General features: G+C 36.8%; 5 protein-coding genes and 1 pseudogene across 5 annotated transcripts; all 6 read left to right on the forward strand.

The window, feature by feature from the left end:
• Window positions 1-1,897: 1,897 nt before the first annotated feature.
• LOC113690968 (xyloglucan endotransglucosylase/hydrolase protein 22-like) lies at window positions 1,898-3,065 on the forward strand. Its single transcript, XM_072050215.1, has 3 exons — window positions 1,898-2,223; window positions 2,339-2,532; window positions 2,630-3,065. Exons 1-3 carry the CDS (start codon window positions 1,954-1,956, stop codon window positions 3,039-3,041), a joined length of 876 nt encoding a protein of 291 aa, XP_071906316.1. The 5' UTR covers window positions 1,898-1,953; the 3' UTR covers window positions 3,042-3,065.
• Window positions 3,066-7,154: 4,089 nt separating this feature from the next.
• Window positions 7,155-8,497, forward strand: LOC113688018 (xyloglucan endotransglucosylase protein 1-like). The gene is made up of 3 exons (XM_027205591.2): window positions 7,155-7,505; window positions 7,620-7,813; window positions 7,959-8,497. Exons 1-3 carry the CDS (start codon window positions 7,224-7,226, stop codon window positions 8,359-8,361), a joined length of 879 nt encoding a protein of 292 aa, XP_027061392.2. The 5' UTR covers window positions 7,155-7,223; the 3' UTR covers window positions 8,362-8,497.
• Window positions 8,498-13,193: 4,696 nt separating this feature from the next.
• On the forward strand, window positions 13,194-14,639 carry LOC113688016 (xyloglucan endotransglucosylase protein 1-like). The gene is made up of 3 exons (XM_027205589.2): window positions 13,194-13,543; window positions 13,658-13,851; window positions 13,999-14,639. Exons 1-3 carry the CDS (start codon window positions 13,262-13,264, stop codon window positions 14,399-14,401), a joined length of 879 nt encoding a protein of 292 aa, XP_027061390.2. The 5' UTR covers window positions 13,194-13,261; the 3' UTR covers window positions 14,402-14,639.
• Window positions 14,640-16,127: 1,488 nt separating this feature from the next.
• Window positions 16,128-17,495, forward strand: LOC140007788 (xyloglucan endotransglucosylase protein 1-like). The gene is made up of 3 exons (XM_072051108.1): window positions 16,128-16,475; window positions 16,593-16,786; window positions 16,913-17,495. Exons 1-3 carry the CDS (start codon window positions 16,137-16,139, stop codon window positions 17,313-17,315), a joined length of 936 nt encoding a protein of 311 aa, XP_071907209.1. The 5' UTR covers window positions 16,128-16,136; the 3' UTR covers window positions 17,316-17,495.
• A 1,544-nt stretch (window positions 17,496-19,039) lies between these two features.
• LOC140007789 (xyloglucan endotransglucosylase protein 1-like) lies at window positions 19,040-20,372 on the forward strand. Its single transcript, XM_072051109.1, has 3 exons — window positions 19,040-19,410; window positions 19,517-19,710; window positions 19,832-20,372. The coding sequence occupies exons 1-3, from the start codon at window positions 19,129-19,131 to the stop codon at window positions 20,232-20,234; spliced, it is 879 nt and encodes a 292-aa protein (XP_071907210.1). The 5' UTR covers window positions 19,040-19,128; the 3' UTR covers window positions 20,235-20,372.
• Window positions 20,373-21,236: 864 nt separating this feature from the next.
• Window positions 21,237-22,555, forward strand: LOC140007379 (xyloglucan endotransglucosylase protein 1-like; annotated as a pseudogene).
• The last annotated feature ends 9 nt before the right edge of the window (window positions 22,556-22,564 follow it).

Raw genomic sequence — 22,564 nt, forward strand, 5'->3', positions numbered from 1 at the left:
TAAAATAATGAAAAAATAATACTATATTTTTTAAAATAAGCGATATAAATTTTGTTTTATACTTGACTATTTATTTATTTAAAATATGATAAAATGAAGTTAAATCTTCTATTAATATCTATATATTGATTATATATCTTTTTAAGTATAATAATTAGTATCTAAAAACTCTTTATTATATATTTTATGTATATTAAAATTATTATTTTATATTTATAAATATTAAATTAATACTCACTGGTTTAACCAGTGACCCACTGGTTGAATCAATGATCCATTGACCCAGTTAGGGGTGCAAACGAGCCGAGTTGAGCCGAGCCTCCAGTTAATTTTGTGAAGTTCGAACTTGAGTTCGAGCTCGACGAACTCAAAATGTCGATATATGTGTAAAAAAATAATTATTTATTTTTAGAAATAAATAAAATAATAATTTTTTAATAAATAATAAAATATTAGGGATATATGTGTAATTTTACTATTAAAATAAAAAATAAAAAAATAATTGAGCTCGCGAGCTAACGAGTTTAATGTTTTTGAGCTCGAGTTCGACTTAATTAGCTCGAGCTGCTCGCGATCGACTCGATTCGTAAACACCCCTAGATCCAGTCCCTCTGTCGAGTTCCTTACTGGGCTGGGTTTAATAATTATAACTTTTGCTCCTTCATAACTATTATATTTTAGTTCTTTTTATTTCGTTAAGATCTGATAATTATTAACTGAGTAAATGAGATTTTTTTACGAATTTTAATCCCCTTTAATAAAAAAAAGAACCTCGGAAACAAAAAATGTCCAGAAACCTTTTGTGGGGGACCGGTGTATGGGGCCTCTGTAGTTGACCTTACTAGAAAGGAAATGTCCAGGAGATAGATGGTAGGAAGCAGCAGCCAGCATTGCAAGTTTGGTTTGTTAAAGACAAGAGTGTGTTTGCATATGCAGAACATTTTCAGATGAATACTACTGAGGAAGATCTGAAGTTAAACCATTCACCAACTAGATGATCTAGGGGAGTCGTTAAAATGAGAGCAAAACCAAATTGAACTGTCTGAACATATCACAATTTAAGTACATTTTGGGTATGTAAATTGTTCTCTCAGGATTGAAAATCATTCCTCTATTGTATGGTTAATTTTTCCTAAAGGAATACCACTTAAGGTAACAAGACATGCAAATTGCTTCCACTTAAGGAATCGTGTATCGCCCTGTTCTATAGTTAACAAGATAAATTTGTAGTACTAGCATAGCCTCGTGGCCAAGAATTAGAATGGATTTTTTTTTAACCAAAGAATTAAGTTAATCATTTGGAAATAATGGTATTTACGAATTGAATTGCAAATCAATGTTTAGGGATATTAAAATTACAACTATAGATCTTAGGAGCTTCTCTTTTGGCGTTGAACTTTAAAATGGTCGGCCAGAATGGTGATAAAGGAGAGTAAGAGAAAGGCAAATGTCCACAAAGACAACCAAGTGTACAATGTAGAAGTCTTACTCAAAGCAACATGTTGGGGAATTAATTAAAAAGATGCCCTTCAAGGATGCAACAAGCTTGTATCCTTCAGATCAAACAGACTTTGCTGGCATAGATCTGAAAGAGCAATAAAGAACTCCAAAATTTCAGGTGTTACATAGCTGTCTCCAGTTTCCACATAGAGTGCTTGGAAATGTAAAGCACCCAAACAGATTTTGAGCCTTCTGAAAACCGAAATCTCACCTGCACGGGTTTGCACACTCCATCCTCACTTATTCTTACTAAACTATTATTGCCAACTCATAAACTTGTCTCCCCTCCCACTTGGATGCTTCCAAAACGTAAAAGTCAGCGAGCAATTCTTCTAAACCCTACCTATATAAAGGCATCCCTAAGAAAACCTCAAGCATCAGTCCATCACAGTGCAAATTACATAGTAATTGCATATCCCTTCTACTTCTCTTTAGTGCTTAAAAGACCTGGAAATGTCACCTTCAAGAATGCTTAAACTTTGCATACTTATGGCTTGCTTCATCTTGGAAGCCTCAGCAGCTGGTAACTTCTACAGGGATGTCAAGATCAATTTTGGCTATGGAAGAGCTAAGATAGATAAATCAGGCCAGCTTCTCACACTGTCTCTTGACAAATTATCTGGTTCTGGTTTTGAATCCAAATATGAATATATCTTCGGTAGATTCGACATGCAAATCAGACTTGTACCTGGGAATTCAGCTGGCACAGTCACCACATTCTTTGTGAGTGTCAAACAAGCTCTCCTTTTTGTATTTCAAATTCATAAGCAGAAAATCAAGAGTTTTTGCTGTCTGTTAAGTCTTTTCTGACGAACAATTTTTTGTGCTATCAATGCAGTTATCTTCTCAAGGCGAAAGGCATGATGAGATTGATTTTGAGTTCCTAGGTAATGCATCTGGGCAACCATATACCCTTCACACCAATGTTTATGCACAAGGAAATGGAAACAGGGAACAACAATTCCGTCTCTGGTTCGATCCAACTGCAGCCTTCCACACTTACTCTATAGTTTGGAACCCCCGGAGGATTATGTAAGTTACGGTCTCCTTGAATTATTTCTAATGAGCCAAAATAAGCAACCATTTCAGTAGTTCCTGATATATTTCCATTATCTCCGGATGTTTACAGTTTCTTGGTAGATGGTAGTCCCATCAGAGTATTCAACAACGATGAAGGAGCTGGCATTCCATTCCCAAAGACCCAGCCCATGAAGGTTTACTGCAGCTTATGGAATGCAGATGATTGGGCAACACAAGGTGGACGGATCAAAACAGATTGGACACTAGCTCCTTTTTTGGCCTCTTATAGAAACTTCAACCCTGATGCTTGTGTATGGTCTGCATCAACCGGTTCATCATGTGCTTCCAGATCCCCTGATTCCATCAATACACAAGCATGGCAAACTCAAGGACTTGATGCTAAGGGAAGAAACAGAATGAGATGGGTCCAATCCAAGTTCATGATCTATGATTATTGCAAGGATTCCAAAAGGTTTAATGGACGTTTTCCTGCAGAATGTAGGCGTTCAAGGTTTCTTTAGGACCTCAAATGGCACTTCCCTGTTTGAAATCAAGTTTTTTATTCATTTTGTACAAAACTCATATGCTATTCATTATTCTTTTCAAGAACTGGAATAAAAGAAGCACTATAATCGGATAAGTACTGTTGAGACCTCCCATGTAACGATAGGCATATCAATTCCTTGGCAAGAACATATCCTAACAATTAAAAGGCAAACCTTAAGATGCTTCAGAAGGAGGACGCTTCACAAACCTTGAGATATTTCATTACAAAATAGGCTATATTTGTCCAGAAGTTCAAAACACTCTTTCTGGGAGAAGTAAAACAAACAAGGAAAACTAGAACTCTCCGGCATTTCTGTTTTCTAACTTCACGTAGTCAAAGATTAGCAGCACCATACTAAACCTATGGCTCTCGACACATTCTAGCAATAAACAGGCAGATATCAGTTTTGAAGCAGATTCATCATTCTCATAGATAACGCAACCGAGCGATGGGGTCATGGGAATGGGAAGGCAAACGGAGCCAGGAACTTTGATAAAAAAAGGAGCACTCAATTTGGGAACCACAAATTTCTTGCAAGTATAAAATCTAGGCGGCAAAACAACTGATACAAAGCTAAAGCTGAAATTGAAGATTTATTGGTTTAGCATTGCGGTAAATTGGCATCAGAACCCCAGATTGGACATCATGTTCATGTATATATGGCCAAGCTCAAAGACGGAACTTGTCGATTGATCGAGCATTGTGCTGAAGCAAGACCCGATGAACAAAATCAACAAAATCCTTTCCAGTTTCACTTTCAATAAAATAATCATAATCATAATTCTAAAATTCCCACTTGTCATCTATAAATTCTAGGCTTTGACCATTAGTCCACAGATATGACCATCTTTTTGATAAAACACCAGACAGCATGTTTTGTGGGAAGAAGTGAAAAAGTATGTACCAAAATTGCACCTTGCAAACTACTGATGCTATCAACTGAACCCGAAAATTTGTCACGTTTTAAGTTTGAATTTTGCAGCAGAAGTTGGATGATAACTAGCCGTCAATCCCAGATGCAGAAAAACACGCCCCAATTAGGAATGTTTTATATACTAAAGCAAAGTTGTCAAGGTTGGAAACTGATTTTTAGCATATACACTACTACATGACTGAAGGCACAGATTTCTAACTTTTTTAGTGAAAACCTGAAGTACCTAAATAAGTAAATATCCAGATGGATGTGGTCTAGGTTCCTTGTCATCTATGACATCTGAATCGCCCGGTGATAGATGAAAAGTCCGATATTAATTCTCGATTTCTTGTTCTTTAAACGTTGGCAGATATTCCAGGTATGTTTGTTTGAAATCCTTAGATGTGAAAAAACAAACCAATATTGATAAATTCATACTATTTGGAATGATGGAAGATCCCTTTGAGAATTTTGTTAGCAATCTTGTTAAACAAATTGACAGATATGCTGTCTAATCAACTCAACCGCAGTAACCTTGTATTAGATCTTCCCTCAGGTCACATGAATATTTTTTTGGGTATATTAGCTAAAGATACAGTACTTTGTAAGTTGTACTTCATAAAGGTTGGGTGCACTCAAACTCAACTCCATTTTGAACTTCATGAACTTTCAAGAATCACACAAAAATAAAAATGAAGTGGTTGAAGCCAGCCAAAATTGGTGATAAAGAGGTTTAAATAAGGCAAAGAATGAGACACCTGTTAGCGGAATGAAAAGTAACTAGCAAAAAATTCATTCATTTTTGGGTCATCATCCACTCAAGCTAATAACTTGAGGATATACGCAACAGATTGTAGAATAGAAAAGTTTACTCAAGGCCTATTACAACTTCTAGAGTATTATTTGAAATATTATTTGGAATAATTACTGTAACACTTTTTGTATTGTGATGTATGTGAGATAAAAATTAGTTAGGAATATAAAAAGGTGAATTGAAAAATGTGTTTATGATACAAACGAATCCACGCTCATTTGAGAAACAACTAGTACCTTCAGATTATATACAAAGTTTGCTTGCTCTTTTCGTAATCAAAATTGCAGGTGCTGAATATTATTTTCCAGATTCCACTTTCCACAATGCTTGCTTAGACATGCAAAGCAATTGGATTTAGGTGTTTCCAAGGGAGGAGGCTTCTGAAAATTGAAACTTTACCTGTAAGCATTTGCACATTCTGCCATCAATAATCTTTAGTAAACTGTAATTGTCAACTCATAAGCTTGTCTACATCTAGAATACATCCTAAAGGGAAAGGTCATCCTAACAAAACTTCAAGCATAAATCCTTCATTGCATTGCATACTATCCCTTTTTATCTCTAGTTCTCAGAGAAAGCTCTCAAGAATCGCATCTTCAAGAAGGCTGGAACTTGGGATTCTAACTTCTATTGGCTTCCCTCATAACAGGACGCTTGCAAGACTTACCACATTTAGGCCATTACGTAATTTTGTAATCGATACTAAATGTATGCATAAAGTTGGACTTGAATTAATACGGAGTCGAACTTCACAACTGGACTACGATTAAATGGAGCCCGAAGTCTCAAGCACAAATCAGTATAGTACATTAAAATGTTCTGCTTAAACTACACACAAAAAATTAAAAACAAAATAAAGCTTTTAAAACAAGAGAGTAGTATTTGCAAGCTAGGCTGAGTTTAAATAACTTGACGTTTTCTTTGCTTTATTATTTGCAGAGGCTGAATGAATATAGAGATTAGAAACGAAAGAAAAATCCAAAAGCTATTATAAAGCATCACAAGTTATGATCGTCGGTCATACATGAAAACAACTTGCAGTTAGTTTTGAAGAAATAAAAAATCCCATATGGCTTTGATTGAAATTTCAGAAATTAAAGGTTTTAAATTTAATTCTCTCCTTCTTTTATCCCGCTTCTTAAAATCCTACATCTCACCTGTTAAAAACATAAAAGTTTCCTAACATCAAATATATAATAATTTCAAGAAAAGGCAAATGTTGTGTCGCAAATGAAAATCATATATATATATCCACAATATTAGAATTGAGAGCCAATTTATATTAGTCAAATTTTGAGTGAGCCATGATGAACATTGGGCACCGACCATTACCACTACTGCCACCACTTACAAGTTTGGATGGCAACTAGTTTAACTTAAAAGCAGGGGCAGCATTATGGAAAATTTTCAAAGGAGTTGAGTGCTCAGATTGTCAAAACATCCAACAGTCAGTTACAGTCTGGCAGAATCCAGCCTAAAATCCAAGAGCTTTAGGTACTTCTAATGCTGTTAAATCTCGATTGTTACTTAGGTCTTTTATTTGACCAGCCAACGTTTGGCGATTTCAGAGCTGGATTGTTCTGCCGTTTTGACCACTTCAATTGAAAATCATTTGCGCATGGCCAGTGGGGATAATGTGCATTCTCCAATATTGGATAGGTGAACTAGCCAAGAAACTCCTTGGAACTTACCAAAATCTGGTGAACTGAATTAAATCAATGTCTTTGCTCCATTTTTTGTTTTTGTTTTTGGGGCTCAAGGAAGACGCATTACAAGACAGGAGGAGGCTTGACAATCCAATACAGAGTCCATATTCAATATCTTCACCAGATGAATCGGATCTTGAGGATGAATTAAATCAATTTCAATTAGATAAGAAAAGTTATCACTACTAACGCAAGGGCTATGTTGCCGTGCAGTTTGTAAAAATATTTATAAATGACTTATGGTACTGATCTAACCCGCAGTGGTGATAGAAAAGAAATTATCGCAATATATTTTTCATTACCATTGATATTAACGATGATGACTCTACTAGTCTAGATTAAGAAAAAAAAAATGGAAGGAATGGCAAAAATAGTCTTTGCTAAACTGGCGGTCTCTGTCACCATCAATGAATTTTTTAAAGCTTCTTTACCCCACGCGCAGCAACGCGTTCATGGTTGTATCAACTTTATAATTGATTATTCTCGAGTGAACGCTAACGTTTGCCAGCTAAATACTACGTTTGCCATCTGACTTGCAGTTGTTTATTTGCCTTTCTAGGATGCTTCTTCGACAGCACACGGACAAGAATTTTGACTTTCGTACTAGGAAGCAGCCATCAACTATATAAAGCCTTCATTTGTCTACTCCCAAGCATAGCAAACTGAATACGCAAAAACCTCTCCTTTCTTCTGAAGCTCTCCACTTTTCTTGTCCGAGTAAAAATGATCTCCCTTGCCTTCTTTAAAGCTTCATTCCTCCTGCAGTTTACCATAATTGCATCATTTCTGCTAGCTGCCTATGCTGGTAATTTTTATCAAGATGTCGCCCAGACTTTTGGGGATCAGAGGTTTAAGATTCTCGAGGGTGGCCAACTTCTCACGCTGTCCTTAGACAAAACTTCAGGGTCTGGATTTCAGTCCAAGAATGAGTATTTGTTTGGAAGATTCGACATGCAGCTTAAGCTTATACCAGGCAACTCTGCTGGTACCGTGGCCACATTTTATGTAAGTCCGAAAATTTTCCTTTTTTCAGTAACTTAGGACTCTTTTTGCCATTTTCACACAAAATTGCACCGTATTTGGTACTCAGCTCATGAGGGATTGTACCTTCTTGTGCAGTTATCATCCCAAGGACAAGGACATGATGAGATTGATTTTGAGTTCTTGGGAAACTCTTCTGGACAGCCTTACACAGTCCACACCAACGTTTATGCTCAAGGAAAAGGTGGCAGGGAACAACGGTTTCGCCTGTGGTTCGATCCCACAACATCCTTCCACACCTATTCAATTGTTTGGAATCCTCAAAGGATCATGTAAGCCCTTTTCATCAATTCATCATCTTATTCAATTCACTGCTCTACCTGAAAAAAAAAAAACAAAGAGAGACAAAAATCTTGTTGCTTAGCAGTTTTTTCTTTATTATTATTAAATGAGTTTCTGGAAATTTATTTAAACCAGATTCTTGGTGGATAACATACCAATAAGAGTCTTCAACAATCAAGAATCAGATGGAGTACCATACCCCAAGAACCAGGCCATGAGAGTCTACTGCAGCTTGTGGAATGCAGATGACTGGGCTACACAAGGCGGCCTTGTTAAGACTGATTGGACGCTTGCCCCATTCACTGTTTCTTACAGAAACTTCAATGCAAATGGATGTGTTAAGGTACCTGGATCATCAGCCTGTGGTTCCACAAATTCGCTGAACAATGATCAGGCGTGGCAATCTCAAGGGCTTGATGCTAAGGGAAGAAACAGGATTCGATGGGTTCAGCAGAAATTCATGATCTATAACTATTGTAGTGATGCTACTAGGTTTCCACAAGGCTTTCCTACTGAATGCAGGGGCTCTAGATTCTAGATTGCTGGAAGATTGTTTTTCTTTGTAAACATCAAAAGTGAAATTCTTTATTCGTTTTGTAAATTTTCGACAGATATTGTGAAATTCTTTATTCTTTGTAATTTGTGGAATGAAAATGAATGTTGATTACGTGTTACATTGTTCGAGTAAAAGTTGAAATAGATTCCATTTAATTTTCTAGTTCGAGTATGAGCATCAATAATTTTTCTTGTGACAGTCATACACCCTAAAATAAGTCTTTAAGACTTCATGTATGCATAATCTGAATATATTCAAATTTTTGGACAAACATTTTGAGTTTTAAGAATGTGCTTAATCAGCTGAAATATCCCTAGCCTTGAATTTGTAAATAAAAGAGAAATACAAGAAATTTCTCCACAAGCATTTGATAAACAAAGAACATAATTTTTGCAATATATGTACTAAGGGGCATAGGGCATAGTTCATAGAGAGGTTTCATGCAAATTGAGTTTTGGGCAAATTTCACTTTACCCCCCTGTGGTTTAGCGTTTTTTCACATAACCCCCCTATGGTTTCAAAAGCTATACATAACCCCCTTATGGTTTGGATTAAAGTGTCAAAGTAACGGAAGTAGTCACTCGCAACGGCGTCACCTAAAATGTCAAAAATACCCTTATGTAAGGTTGAAATTTATGTATTAACCAAGGGGGGTTATGTGTATATTTTGAAAATCATAAGGGGGTCATATGGTAAAGTATTAAACCATAAGGGGGTTATATGGTAAAATATAAAAATCATAGGGGGTTAATGTGTCATGTATTTATAAGGGTAATTTCGACATTTTTAGAAGTTCCGTTACGAGTGACTATTTCCGTTACTTTGACACTTTAATCCAAATCATGAGGGGGTTATGTATAGCTTTTGAAACCATAGTGGGGTTATGTAAAAAAAGGGTAAACCACAGGGGGGTAAAATGTAATTTATCCTTGAGTTTTTAATCTGATGATGTTGTCAAAACATCGGTTAATCTGCCAGATTAGCAGTTTTTACTTATCCTTTTTGGCCCTTTTGATGTAGCAAAAGATATTAATAAGTCAAGTTAAATCTGGCTACTTTGGTCGATTTGACTAATTTACTTGACAATCGTTTTCCAATTGGGAAGCTAAGAATCGTTTATCTCTCTCAGAACTTGATAAAAAGTGGTCAAAACTTAGTTTGAAAAATTAGGCTGGGCTAATTAAGCTGAAAAAAAACTGTTCCTGAATTAAAAATATTACTTGCAGTGCTGTAAAATGCGGTAGAACGAATTTATTTCTTTGGCTGTTTGTGTATAGGAGAGTTAAAATATTTCTTTTTTTTCTTTTTGATGCAGTATAATTATGTAAAGCTTTTGATTGAGGCATTTGAGGAAAGATGTGAAATCCCTCTAGCTGTTTACATTATTTAGGATGTATTTGATTTTGTAAATTATCAATTATTTTAATAGTTGATGTATTATAAATTCAAATACCTATTAAACGATCCGAACAACTATAGCGATTTAGATAAATTTCAAATCCTTTATCAAATTTCTCAATCCAAACAAAACCACAGTATATGTAGTATCTCGCAAAATACACACCATAAACATGCTAAAAAAATGTACATAACAAGTGAGAACTACTGTAAATTAAACAGTGCCAATCATAAGAAAGCTAACTACATATACTTTTTGGTATGGACCGTATGGTATAAATACGAATTTCTGCCATGACATTGGAGAACTTTATTAAGGATTTTCATGTTCTGTACCCTTAGGGTCCGTTTGGTTTACGAACCAGATGAGATGGGATGACTCATTCTTAGATTATTAATCCTGAGTTGAGTCATCCTCAGATAAATAATTTCAATTATCTGGTATTTGGTTAATTCTGGATTGGATGGGATATGGTAGAAAATAATCCTATCTTGTGTTTGATGGGAGATTGGATGAGATAGAATTACTATTTTAATAACCAAAACATCCCTTAATTTGTAGATTATTTTTAATAAAATAATTTAATAAAAGATTTAATATTTATAACTTTTATTAAAATAGAGTAGTTTGAAACTTTAGAATTATAAAGCAAATCAAGGGTTTTGATATATAAAAATTTGCATTCACTCAAACTCAACCCGTTCGATCCCTTAAAAATAGATTTTGACCAAGTTTTTGAACCTAAATTTGAAATCCAATTAAATAATAGGCATAGTTTTAACTAAGTTAGGGTTAAATTGATTAAAACCTAATCCATTTAAGATCTTTAAATGAGTCGAACTCAAGCTAATATAGAAGATTTTTCTTTGGACCAAGTTTGAACTTATTGAAGTCCTCATTCGTAAACCCAATTGATAAGGGTATGTATTTGTATAGAATTTGGTTTAGAAAATAAGTTTAGGAAGGGTAATTTAGTCCAAGGGCAATATAGTCCCTTTATTATGATGTTAGTATGGCGTATTAGTTAAAAATTTAAATTAAATAATATGGGTAAATTACTCAAAATTTTTAAAATAATGAATAGGGTCAAATTAGTCAAAAAATTTTAATATAATTAGTATGGGCTAATTAGCCCATTTTTAGTATGGGCTAATTAGCCCATTTATTATCATATTAATAATACATGAGAATATGGTTATATAATAGTGAGTATGAATTTGAATCATTCATAAGGGAAAATTAGTCCAAATATTGTTATGTTGGTAGTACGAACAAATTAGTCAAAAAAAATTTTAAATTAATTAGTAGAGGCAAATTAGTCCATTCATATTATACTATCGTGTGAGAGTAAGATTACATAATTATAAGAGTATAAATTTATATTTTTTGTAAGCATAAACTAGTTTAAAATTTTATCATCCTATCTGTTAGTTATTCTGGAAGAACTAATACTACCCCCCTCCCCCACAAAATGGGATTATTTTATCCCATGAATAAGGATTAATTCGGTTAGGAAGGATGTGTCATACCATGTATAAAATGCAACCAAACATGAGATAACGCAGGATAATTAATCCAATCTTGTATCATCCCATGAACTAAACGGACCCTTAAGGCACAGGATAAGCACACAAAATATAGGCCCTGTTTGGAAGCTTAGTTTTTTACCAAGTTTGTATAAAACTAGTTTTTTAACAACTTTTGCTACAGGAACCCCAAAAAACTTATCAAAAGTTTTTAACCTACACACTTAAAATATCCAAAACACAACAAAAAAAAATTCCCTTCCCCTTTTCTTCTTCTTCCTCCCCCACCACCACCTCCATTGCCGGCTCCGTCACCAATTTCCGGTGCCGGTGCCGGTGCCGGACAAGAAATTTTTTTCCCCATTTTTTTCCCTCTCCCCCTCTTCCTCCTCTGCCATCAGGGGGGGCTGCCGGACAAGAAATTTTTTTCCCCATTTTTTTCCCTCTTGTCTTTTTTTTTTCTCTCTACGTCCGGCGCAGAGGGGGCCGCGAGGAGGGCAGAGGGGGGAAGGGGCGGCGGGGGGAGGGGGAAAGGGCAGAGGGGGCGGCGCAGAGGGGGACGGCGAGGGAGAGAGGGAAGGCGGGAGAAGGGGGAAAGGGCAGAGGGGGGTGACACAGAGGGGGGCGGCGGGGGAAAGGGGGAAGGCGGGGCAAAGGGGGAAGGGGCAGACGTGGGCGGCGAAAGGGTAGAGGGGGAAGAGGCAGAGGGGAAAGGCGGGGGAGAGGGGAAAGGCGGGGCAGAGGGGGGGTGGCGGGGGGAGGGGGAAGGCGGGGCAGCCGGGAGGTGGAGTTGCTGCTGGGCGTGCGGAGGTGACGAGGAAGAAGAAGAAGAAGAAGAAGAAAAAGAGAGGAAAGAAAAGAAAAAGGAAAGAAAGAAAAAGAAAAAGAAAGGGAAAGAGAAAAAAAAAAGGAAAAAAAAAAAGAAAAGGAAAAAAAAAAGTTTTTCACCTTACAAAAACTTCTACAAAATTTTTTCAAAAACTTCTACAGTGTACTACAGTCAAATTTTAGACAAACTCCCAAAAAACTCAGGTTTCAAACGGGCCCATAATAAATGAACGAACTTCAAATTTTGAACATAATCCCTAAATTTAGGAAACTTGCCAAAAAATTTTAAAATTTTCTAGACAACTAACACTTGGACCCATTTTTTATTTTTTTGCACGTGCTCTAAGGCCACAAATAGAAGAACCATTTATTTTATTAAATTAATGGAAAGTAATAAGCCATGGCAAGAATATGGCTTTGTTAGACGGCGTGTCACCTCTATTTTATTTTGTTTTGTTTTATTTTTACGAGGAAGGACTACTTCTGGCTGTTAGGCATGAGCCCAGAGGCCTTCACATCAAAGTTAGCTCTTCCCGTGGTCCAAACTCCATACTCCATATTCGGCGACGCGGTATTCCGTTGCTGTGCATGCCTGATTCACAATAATGGTCGTAGTCAAAATCATTCGAACTTTTATAAATTAAAAAATAATTATTGCGATGTATTTTTCACCTGAATATTATTATTAGTAACGATGATGATGATGACACCTAGATTAAGAAAAAAGAAAATAGAAGGAATGGCAAAAATGGTCTTTGTTAGACGTTTTCTGTCACCATCAATAAATTTTTTGAAGCTTTACTCCTTGGCATGAAAGCGAATAATAATTGAAAGGAGCTTTGAAATTGAAAGTTTATAGCTCTCAACGCGGTCTTGGCTGTGCCAACTTCATAATTGATTATTCTGTAATGAACGCTAAGTTTTGCCAGCTAAATACTACGTTTGCCATCAGGCTTACAGTTGTTTATTTTACTTTTCTAGGATACTTCTTCGAGAGCACACGGACAAGAATTTAAGCAGCCATCAACTATATAAAGCCTTCATTTGTCGACTCCCAAGCATAGCAAACTGAATACGCAAAAATCTCTCCCTTCTTCTGAAGCTCTCCACTTTTCTTGTCCGAGTAAAAATGATCTCCCTTGCCTTCTTTAAAGCTTCATTCCTCCTGCAGTTTACCATAATTGCATCATTTCTACTAGCTGCCTATGCTGGTAATTTTTATCAAGATGTCGCCCAGACTTTTGGGGATCAGAGGTTTAAGATTCTCGAGGGTGGCCAACTTCTCACGTTGTCCTTGGACAAAACTTCGGGCTCTGGATTTCAGTCCAAGAATGAGTATTTGTTTGGAAGATTCGACATGCAACTAAAGCTTATACCAGGCAACTCTGCTGGTACCGTGGCCACATTTTATGTAAGTCCTAAAATTTTCCATTTCTTAGCAACATAGGATTGTTTTTGCCATTTTCCCACAAAATTGCACCATCTTTGGTACTCAGCTCACGAGGGATTGTACCTTCTTGTGCAGTTATCATCCCAAGGACAAGGACATGATGAGATTGATTTTGAGTTCTTGGGAAACTCTTCTGGACAGCCTTACACAGTCCACACCAACGTTTATGCTCAAGGAAAAGGTGGCAGGGAACAACGGTTTCGCCTGTGGTTCGATCCCACAACATCCTTCCACACCTATTCAATTGTTTGGAATCCTCAAAGGATCATGTAAGCCCTTTTCATCAATTCATCATCTTATTCAATTCACTGCTCTACCTGAAAAAAAAAAAAAACAAAGAGAGACAAAAATCTTGTTGCTTAGCAGTTTTTTCTTTATTATTATTAAACAAGTTTCTGGAAATTTATTTAAACCAGATTCTTGGTGGACAACATACCAATAAGAGTATTCAACAATCAAGAATCAAATGGAGTACCTTACCCAAAGAACCAGGCCATGAGAGTCTACTGCAGCTTGTGGAATGCAGATGACTGGGCTACACAAGGCGGCCTTGTTAAGACTGATTGGACGCTTGCCCCATTCACTGTTTCTTACAGAAACTTCAATGCAAATGGATGTGTTAAGGTACCTGGATCATCAGCCTGCGGTTCCACAAATTCATTGAACAATGATCAGGCATGGCAAACTCAAGGGCTTGATGCTAAGGGGAGAAACAGGATTCGCTGGGTTCAGCAGAAATTCATGATCTATAATTATTGTAGTGATGCTACCAGGTTTCCACAGGGTTTTCCTAGTGAATGCAGGGGCTCTAGGTTCTAGATTGCTCGACGGTTGTTCTTCTGTGTAAACATCAAAAGTGGAATTCTTTATTCATTTTGTAAACATTCAACAGATTTTGTGAAATTCTTTATTCTTTGTTAACTTGTAGAATGAGGAAATAAATGTTGATTAGATATTATTTTTTGAGTAAAAGTCGAAACAAGTGTCAACATGAATAAAATCTTTCTTACAAATTGTTCGAGTCTGAACATGAATAAAATCTTGCGAGTCTTTCTTATTTTTTGTCTGCAATGATTCAAGTGTGAACATGGATAAAATCTTTCTTGTAACCAAAATGTTCAAGCATCAGTTTTTCATCACATTGCATGGTATCCCTTTTATCTTTAGCCCTCAAAAAGTTCCATTGAATCTCATCTTCAAGAATGCTGATACGTGGGGTTCTAATGGCTTGCCTAATCATGGAAGCCTCTCAATCACATGGTTTTTAAAAGGTTTAAGCGTTTTAAAAGTTAAAGCTTTCAAAACAAGAGAGTAATATTTGCAAGCTAGCTAAGTTTAAATAACTTGACGTTTTCTTTACTTTATTATTTGCAGAAGCTGAATAAACATATAGAGATTAAAAACGGAAGAACAAACCAAAAGTTATGTATGAATACCAAAAGTTATGGTCTTTGGTCCTAAATGAATAAAGTTCGAAAGAAACCGAAAAATTCTTAACGGTTAAGGTTATAGTTCGAACGAATTAAAAGTTTTGGATTCAATTCACTTATTAAATCCCCCGCCTCACTTATTAAATACCATCACTCCACTGCTAAAAATTGAGCAAAGAAAAACAGAAAGTTTTTAGGCATCAGGCCTATAATTTCAAGAAAACGTAGACGTTGTGTTAAAAATGAAAATCAAATCACAAATATGAGAATTGAGTGATGATGATGGCAACTACATAACTTAAAAGTAGGGGCAGCATTATGGAGAATTTTCAAAGGGGTTGAGTGCTGATATTGTCAACAGTCAGTTAACAGTGTGGTGGAATGAGAATGGGAGAATTTTACTTCTCCTCAGTAGCCCCTCCCCTCCTACACCCAGCGTACACAATTCAAGAGCTTTGGCCATTTCTAATGTCGTTAAATCTCGATTTGTTTGGTAGTCTTGACCAGCCACTGTTGCTGATTAATTCCAGGTCTGGATTGTTTGGCAGTTTTGACCACTTCATTCGTATGGTAAGGTCAATGGGGAAAATCCCATTCCCAACACAGGTCATGTTCAAACTCAATTGAAAAAAAAAAAATTTCTTAAAGCCACAAAACTAGAAATGCTTGGGGAAACCAAGAAAAAAAATTTAAAGATCCTTGAATAGGTGAACTAGCTGAAGTAAGTATTAGCATGCTAGGAAAGCCCTTGGAACTTAACAAAAACTACTCATGTCCCTTTTTTCTTTTTTCTGGTTCAAGAAAGACGCTTTACAGGACGGAAGGAAGCTTGAGAATCCGATACAGACCTCACATTCGAAATATATCTTCACCAGTTGAACTGGGTTTTGAGGACAAATTAAATCAATGTCAACTTCTGGTATCAACTTTGTACAACTAATAATACATCTGTAATGAACGCTAGCGTTTGCCAGCTATAGCCTATGCTGCGTTTGCCGTCTTATTCGCAGTTGTTTGTTTGACCTTTCTAGGATACTTCCTCGAGAGAGCACACGGACAAGAATTATGACTTTTGTGCTAGGAAACCATCGACTATATAAAGCCTTCTTCATTAGCCTATTCCCATGCAAGACAAATCTCTTCTTTCTTCAGAAATTCTAAGACTTCCTAGCCAAGTAAAAATGATCTCCGTTGCCTTCTTTAAAGCTTCAATCACCCTGCAAATATCTGTAATTGCATCACTTTTACTAGCTGCCTCTGCTAGTAACTTTTACCAAGATGTCGACCAGACCTTTGGCGATCAACGGTTTAAAATTCTTGAGGGTGGCCAACTTCTAACATTGTCCTTGGACAAATCTTCAGGCTCTGGATTTCAGTCCAAGAATGAGTTTCTATTCGGAAGATTCGATATGCAACTTAAGCTTATACCTGGCAACTCTGCTGGCACTGTGACCACATTCTATGTAAGTCCGAAAATCTTAAATATTTGGTAACTTAGGGACGTATGTTTTTTCAATTTTCCCGCAAAACTGCACCATCTTTTGCACTTCACTAATGAAGAATTGTACCCTTTCGTGCAGTTATCATCCCAAGGACCAGGACATGATGAGATTGATTTTGAGTTTTTGGGGAACTCTTCTGGACAGCCTTATACCATTCACACCAATGTTTATGCTCAAGGAAATGGTGGCAGGGAACAACAGTTTCGCCTGTGGTTTGATCCCACAACATCCTTCCACACCTATTCAATCGTTTGGAATTCGCAAAGGATCATGTAAGCCCTTTTCATCATATTCATCATCTTATTCATTTTACTTCTCTTTTTTTTTATATATATCTTGCAGCTTTGAAGTTTTTCCACTACGTAACTAATTGTTTTCTGGAAATTTGTTTAAATCAGATTCTTGGTGGACAACATACCAATAAGAGTATTCAACAATCAAGAGTCAAATGGAGTGCCATACCCCAAGAACCAGGCCATGAGAGTCTATTGCAGCTTGTGGAATGCAGATGACTGGGCTACACAAGGCGGCCGTGTTAAGACGGATTGGGCACTTGCCCCATTCACTGTTTCTTACAGAAACTTCAACGCAAATGGATGTGTTAAGGTGCCTGGATCATCAGCCTGTGGTTCCACAAATTCATTGAACAATGATCAGGCATGGCAATCTCAAGGGCTTGATGCTAAGGGGAGAAACAGGATTCGATGGGTTCAGCAGAAATTCATGATCTATAACTACTGTAGTGATGCTACCAGGTTTCCACAAGGCTTTCCTAGTGAATGCAGGGGCTCTAGGTTCTAGATTGCTCGAAGATTGTTTTTCTTTGTAAACATCAAAAATGGAATTCTTTATTCGTTTTGTAAAATTTCAACAGATTTTGTGAAACTCTTTATTCTTTGTAATTTGTGGAATGAAAATAAATTTTGATTGCATGTAACATTGTTTGAATAAAAGTTGAAATAGATTCCATTTTATTTTCTAGTTCGATTATTTTTCTTGTGACCGTCATACACCCCAAAATAAGTCTTTAAGACTTCATGTAAGCATAATCTGAATATATTCAAATTTTTGGACAAACATTTTGAGTCTTAAGAATGTGCTTAATCTTCTGAGATCTCCCTAGCCTTAAATTTATTTAAAACTAAAAAAGAAATACAAGACATTTTTCCACAAGCATTTGATAAAAAAAGAACATAATTTTGCAATATATCTACAAAGGGGCATATTTATAGAGAGGTTTCATGCAAATTGAGTTTTTAATCCGATGACGCTGTCAAAACGTCGGTTAATCTGCCAGATTGGCAGTTTTATTTATCCTTTTAGGCCCTTTTGAAGTAGCAAAAGATATTTATAAGTCAAGTTAAATCTGGCTACTTTGGTCGGTTTGACTAATTTACTTGACAATCGTTTTCCAATTGGGAATCGTTTATCACTCTCAGAACTTTGATAAAAAGTGATCAAAACTAAGTTTGAAAAATTAGGCTGGGCTAATTAAGCAAAAAAAAAAAAAAAAAAAAAAACTGGTCCCGAATTAAAAATATTACATGCAGTGCTGCAAAAGGGTGTAGAACGAATTTATTTCTTTGACTGTTTGTGTATAGCAAAGTTAAAATATTTCTTTTTTTTTCTTTTTGATGCAGTATAATTATATAAGAGTTTTGGTTGAGGCATTTGAGGAAAGATGTGAAATCCCTCTAGTTGTTTACATTATTTAGGAAGTATTTGATTTTGCAAGTTATCAACCATTTTAATAGTTGGTGTATTATGAACTCCAACACCTATTGATCGAGCGATCCAAACAATTAGAACGATTTGAATGAATTTCAAATCATTTATCAAATTTCTCGATCCAAACAAAATAACAGTACATGTGAGAACTACTGTAAATCAAATAGTGTCAATCATAAAAATGCTAACTACATACAAGTTTTTGGTGTGGACCATTTGGTATAAATACGAAATTCCACCATGACATTGGACAATTTTATACGAGTTTAGTAAACTTTAGCCGAGAAATTTTAAATTTTTCTGAACAACTAACACTTGGGCCCATGTTTTTTTGCGCGTGCCCTAAGGGTTAGGGCACAAACAGAAGAACCCATTTATTTTATTAAATTAATGTAAAGTAATAAGCCATGGCAAGAATATGGCTTTGTTAGCCAGCATGTCACCTTTCTTTTATTTTATTTTTTAATTTACAGGGAAGATCTACCCTGGCTGTTAGGCATGAACGCGGAAGCTTTCACATCAAAGTTAGCTCTCCCCATGGCCACGGTCCATGCTCCATGCTTGGCAACGCGTTATTCCGTTGTTGTATCTTCTTTACAACTACTACTACAGAATAAATCAACACTGCAATTGCCAACTCTGCTACTTTTGTGCCATCTGACTTACAGTTGTGGCCTGTGGGTGGTTTCTCACTTTCTCTCCCTTTCTAGGATGCTTCCTCGAGAGCCAGCTAGCTATCAGGTGGCCTTTGTATTAGGTAACCAACAACTATATAAAGCCTTCGTTGCGCTAGTACCCAACCATTGCAAACCAGAAATCATTTTCTCTTCTTTCCTTCAAACATCCTACCAAGGCTACTGCAAGCTTTTCCTGATCCCGAGTGAAAATGTTTCCCCTTACATCGTCTAAAGCTTCATTCCTGCTACATTTTTCTCTAATTGCCTCACTTCTGCTGGCTGCCTCCGCTGGTAACTTTTACCAAGATGTCGACCAGAATTTTGGGGACCAACGGTTTCAGATTCTTGAGGGTGGCCAACTTCTTACGCTGTCCTTAGACAAGTTATCTGGTTCTGGATTTCAGTCCAAGAATGAGTATTTATTCGGGCGATTTGATGTGCAGCTCAAGCTTATACCTGGCAACTCTGCTGGCACAGTCACGACCTTTTATGTAAGTCTCCAAATTTGCTAAATTTTGACATATTTTCAGTTTCTCATGAAACTGCATTGTATGGACTCCCCAATGTCTAACCAAGAAACTCTTTTCTCTTTGACAGTTATCATCTCAAGGATCAGCACATGATGAGATTGATTTTGAGTTCTTGGGCAATTCTTCTGGACAGCCTTATACAATCCACACCAATGTTTATGCTCAGGGAAAAGGTGGCAGAGAACAACAGTTTCGCCTGTGGTTTGATCCCACAACATCCTTCCACACCTATTCAATTGTTTGGAATCCTCAAAGGATCATGTAAGCCCTTTTCATCAATTCGTTGTCTTATTCATTTCACTTCTCTTCCTAATTACACCTTGCAGCTTAGAAGTTTTTCTACGACGTAACTAATTTTTCTCTGGAAATTTATTTAAACCAGATTCTTGGTGGACAACATACCAATAAGAGTATTCAACAATCAAGAATCAAATGGAGTACCTTACCCAAAGAACCAGGCCATGAGAGTCTATTGCAGCTTGTGGAATGCAGATGACTGGGCTACACAAGGCGGCCGTGTTAAGACTGACTGGACACTTGCCCCATTCACTGTTTCTTACAGAAACTTCAATGCAAATGGATGTGTTAAGATACCTGGATCGTCAGCCTGCGGTTCCACAAATTCATTGAGCAATGATCAGGCATGGCAAACCCAAGGACTTGATGCTAATGGCCGCAACAGAATCCGATGGGTTCAACATAAATACATGATCTATAACTACTGCAATGATGCTTCCAGGTTTCCACAAGGTTTTCCATCGGAATGCAAGGGTTCTAGGTTCTAGCTTTCTCAAAAGCCTTCCTTTGTAAACATCAGTTCAAAATTCTTTATTCATTTTGTAAATTTAGCCCAGGGTAGAAAAAATTCATTATTCTTTTGTAACACATGGTATCAAATAAAATGGAATATGTTATTCTTGCAAGCACAAGTTACACTTTTATCCATTGCTTTGGTAATGGATTCTGGCAGTTTGGCAAGCTTAAGTTTACTTCAAATCAACCAGAGTGCTGATTCTCATGCTGCCGATTATACACCACTTTGAAATCCAAAGTGTTAAATTTTAATCCCCTTCTATTCACATTTATTCAACATATTCAAGTTGGGACAAACAATTTTCAATATTTCACCGCTGCTGTCCAATTGGTTTTGAGATTTGACCAGCCTAAGCTATTTCACCACTGCTGTCCATACGGTTTCTTCTGTTTTCTGAAAAAAAAAAAAAAGACTTAAATTGGGACAGGCGAGAGTGTTTTTCTTGAGAGTTGTAAAGATTGACCCTTAAAAGAAGACGAGCTACAAATAACCTTAGTTTTCAAAACTCAACCTAAATCTACCCGGATCAAACACAGATAGAGCACAGTTTATAGATGCATGAACTGAGAAAATTAATAAGCAGTAAAATATGTAGTATCCTAGAGTTCTTTTCACAATACTGGGTTGAATGAAATGGAAAACGTAGAAAAGTTGTTTCAAGTAAAAGGTAGAAATGAATCCAAGCATGGAGAGCTGCTAAATAAAATAAGCTGCAGGCACGTACGGCTCTCGCAACCTGGCCAGAATGAAAAAATGTAAATACAAGCAAATTTTAATTAATATTGCTACAATGCTCAACCGGGGGAGAAAATAGAGTGTGACCTAGGTAAGTTGTTGCTCAAGGGCGGGGAATTCAAGATGTTTCTATGAAGTAGGCATATCATATTACTATGATGAAAGGAAGTTTCCAGCGTCTCATGTGTATTAGATCAGTCTAGTTTAATGTAGAAAGTCAAAAGGATGGCAATTGTGCATGGATCCTAATGTCAAGGCACTAAATCAGCAAGTGAGTAAGCAAATACACGCTCTTCAGCTCCCAAGACAGGAGGCTCAATAAGGGAAGGCTTATTTGAAACCATGGACTGTGGGTCAATCTATTCTACTTCCTTCACTTCAGTTTCATCTAAACAGTGTTTGTCAACTTCAAAACCATGCAATCGCAGCTCAGCTCCTCAGTGTCTGTGGGATGTTTCCTACGAAACAAGGTTGATGGATGGTGGTCTAATGACACTGATATTTAAAGGCTTCAATGCCCAGTCTCGTCCACCATAAAGTAACTGAACGTGCATCTGTTTAGCTTCTTTACCTGAAAATATCTTTCTTTTCCTACTCTACAGCTATAGCATTGCTACTAATCTCCAGTGCCCTGAGTACTCTCATGGCAGCTTCAGCTGCAAACTTTTACCAAGATGTTGATATTAATTTTGGCGACCATGGAGTCCATATACAAAATGGTGGCCAACTTCTCACGCTGTCACTAAACAATTACTCTGGCTTTTGTTTCCAGTCCGAGAATGAGTATTTCTTTGGAAGGTTTGACATGCAAATCAAGCTCGTTCCAGGTAACTCAGCCGGCACTGTGACAACATTATTAATAATACATCCTTACTATCATTTCCCTATTGTCCCCAAACATTTGATGTTCTAGCATGCTAATACATCCTTTTTATCACGTACAGTTATCTTCTCAAGGATCTACCCATGATGAAATTGACTTTGAATTCTTAGGCAACTCATCTGGAGAGCCATATACACTTCACACCAATGTTTATGCTCAAGGCAAAAGGAACAAAGAAGAACAATTTATCTGTGGTTTGATCCCACAATATCCTTCCACACCTATTCAATAGTTTGGAATCGTCAGTGCATAATGTACTTAAAACTATATATTTGGTGAAAAACCATCCTATTGGAGTATTCAACAATAATGAAGCAGTTGGGACTCCATTCCCAATGAGCCAACCTATGAGAGTCTACCGTAGCTTGTGGAATGCTGATGATTGGGCAACACAAGGAGGACGAGTGAAAACAGATTGGACAAAAGCTCTTCTCTTTACATCCTACAAGAATTTCAATGCAAATGCTTGTATTCAGTCACCATCTGATTCATCATCTATTTCAACATGGCCCAATTCTTTCAACACACAAGCATGGCAAACACAAAAACTTGATGCCTTTGGCAGAAGAAGGCGTAGATAGGTGCAAAAGAAGTGTAGAATCTACAACTACTGCTCTGACTGGAGGCGCTTTCCTCAAGGTCTACCTGCTGAATGCATACGTCCAAGATCCTAAGACTACCTT

This window comes from Coffea arabica, chromosome 5c, assembly GCF_036785885.1.
Source record: "Coffea arabica cultivar ET-39 chromosome 5c, Coffea Arabica ET-39 HiFi, whole genome shotgun sequence".
In the NCBI taxonomy this organism is placed as follows: domain Eukaryota; kingdom Viridiplantae; phylum Streptophyta; class Magnoliopsida; order Gentianales; family Rubiaceae; genus Coffea; species Coffea arabica.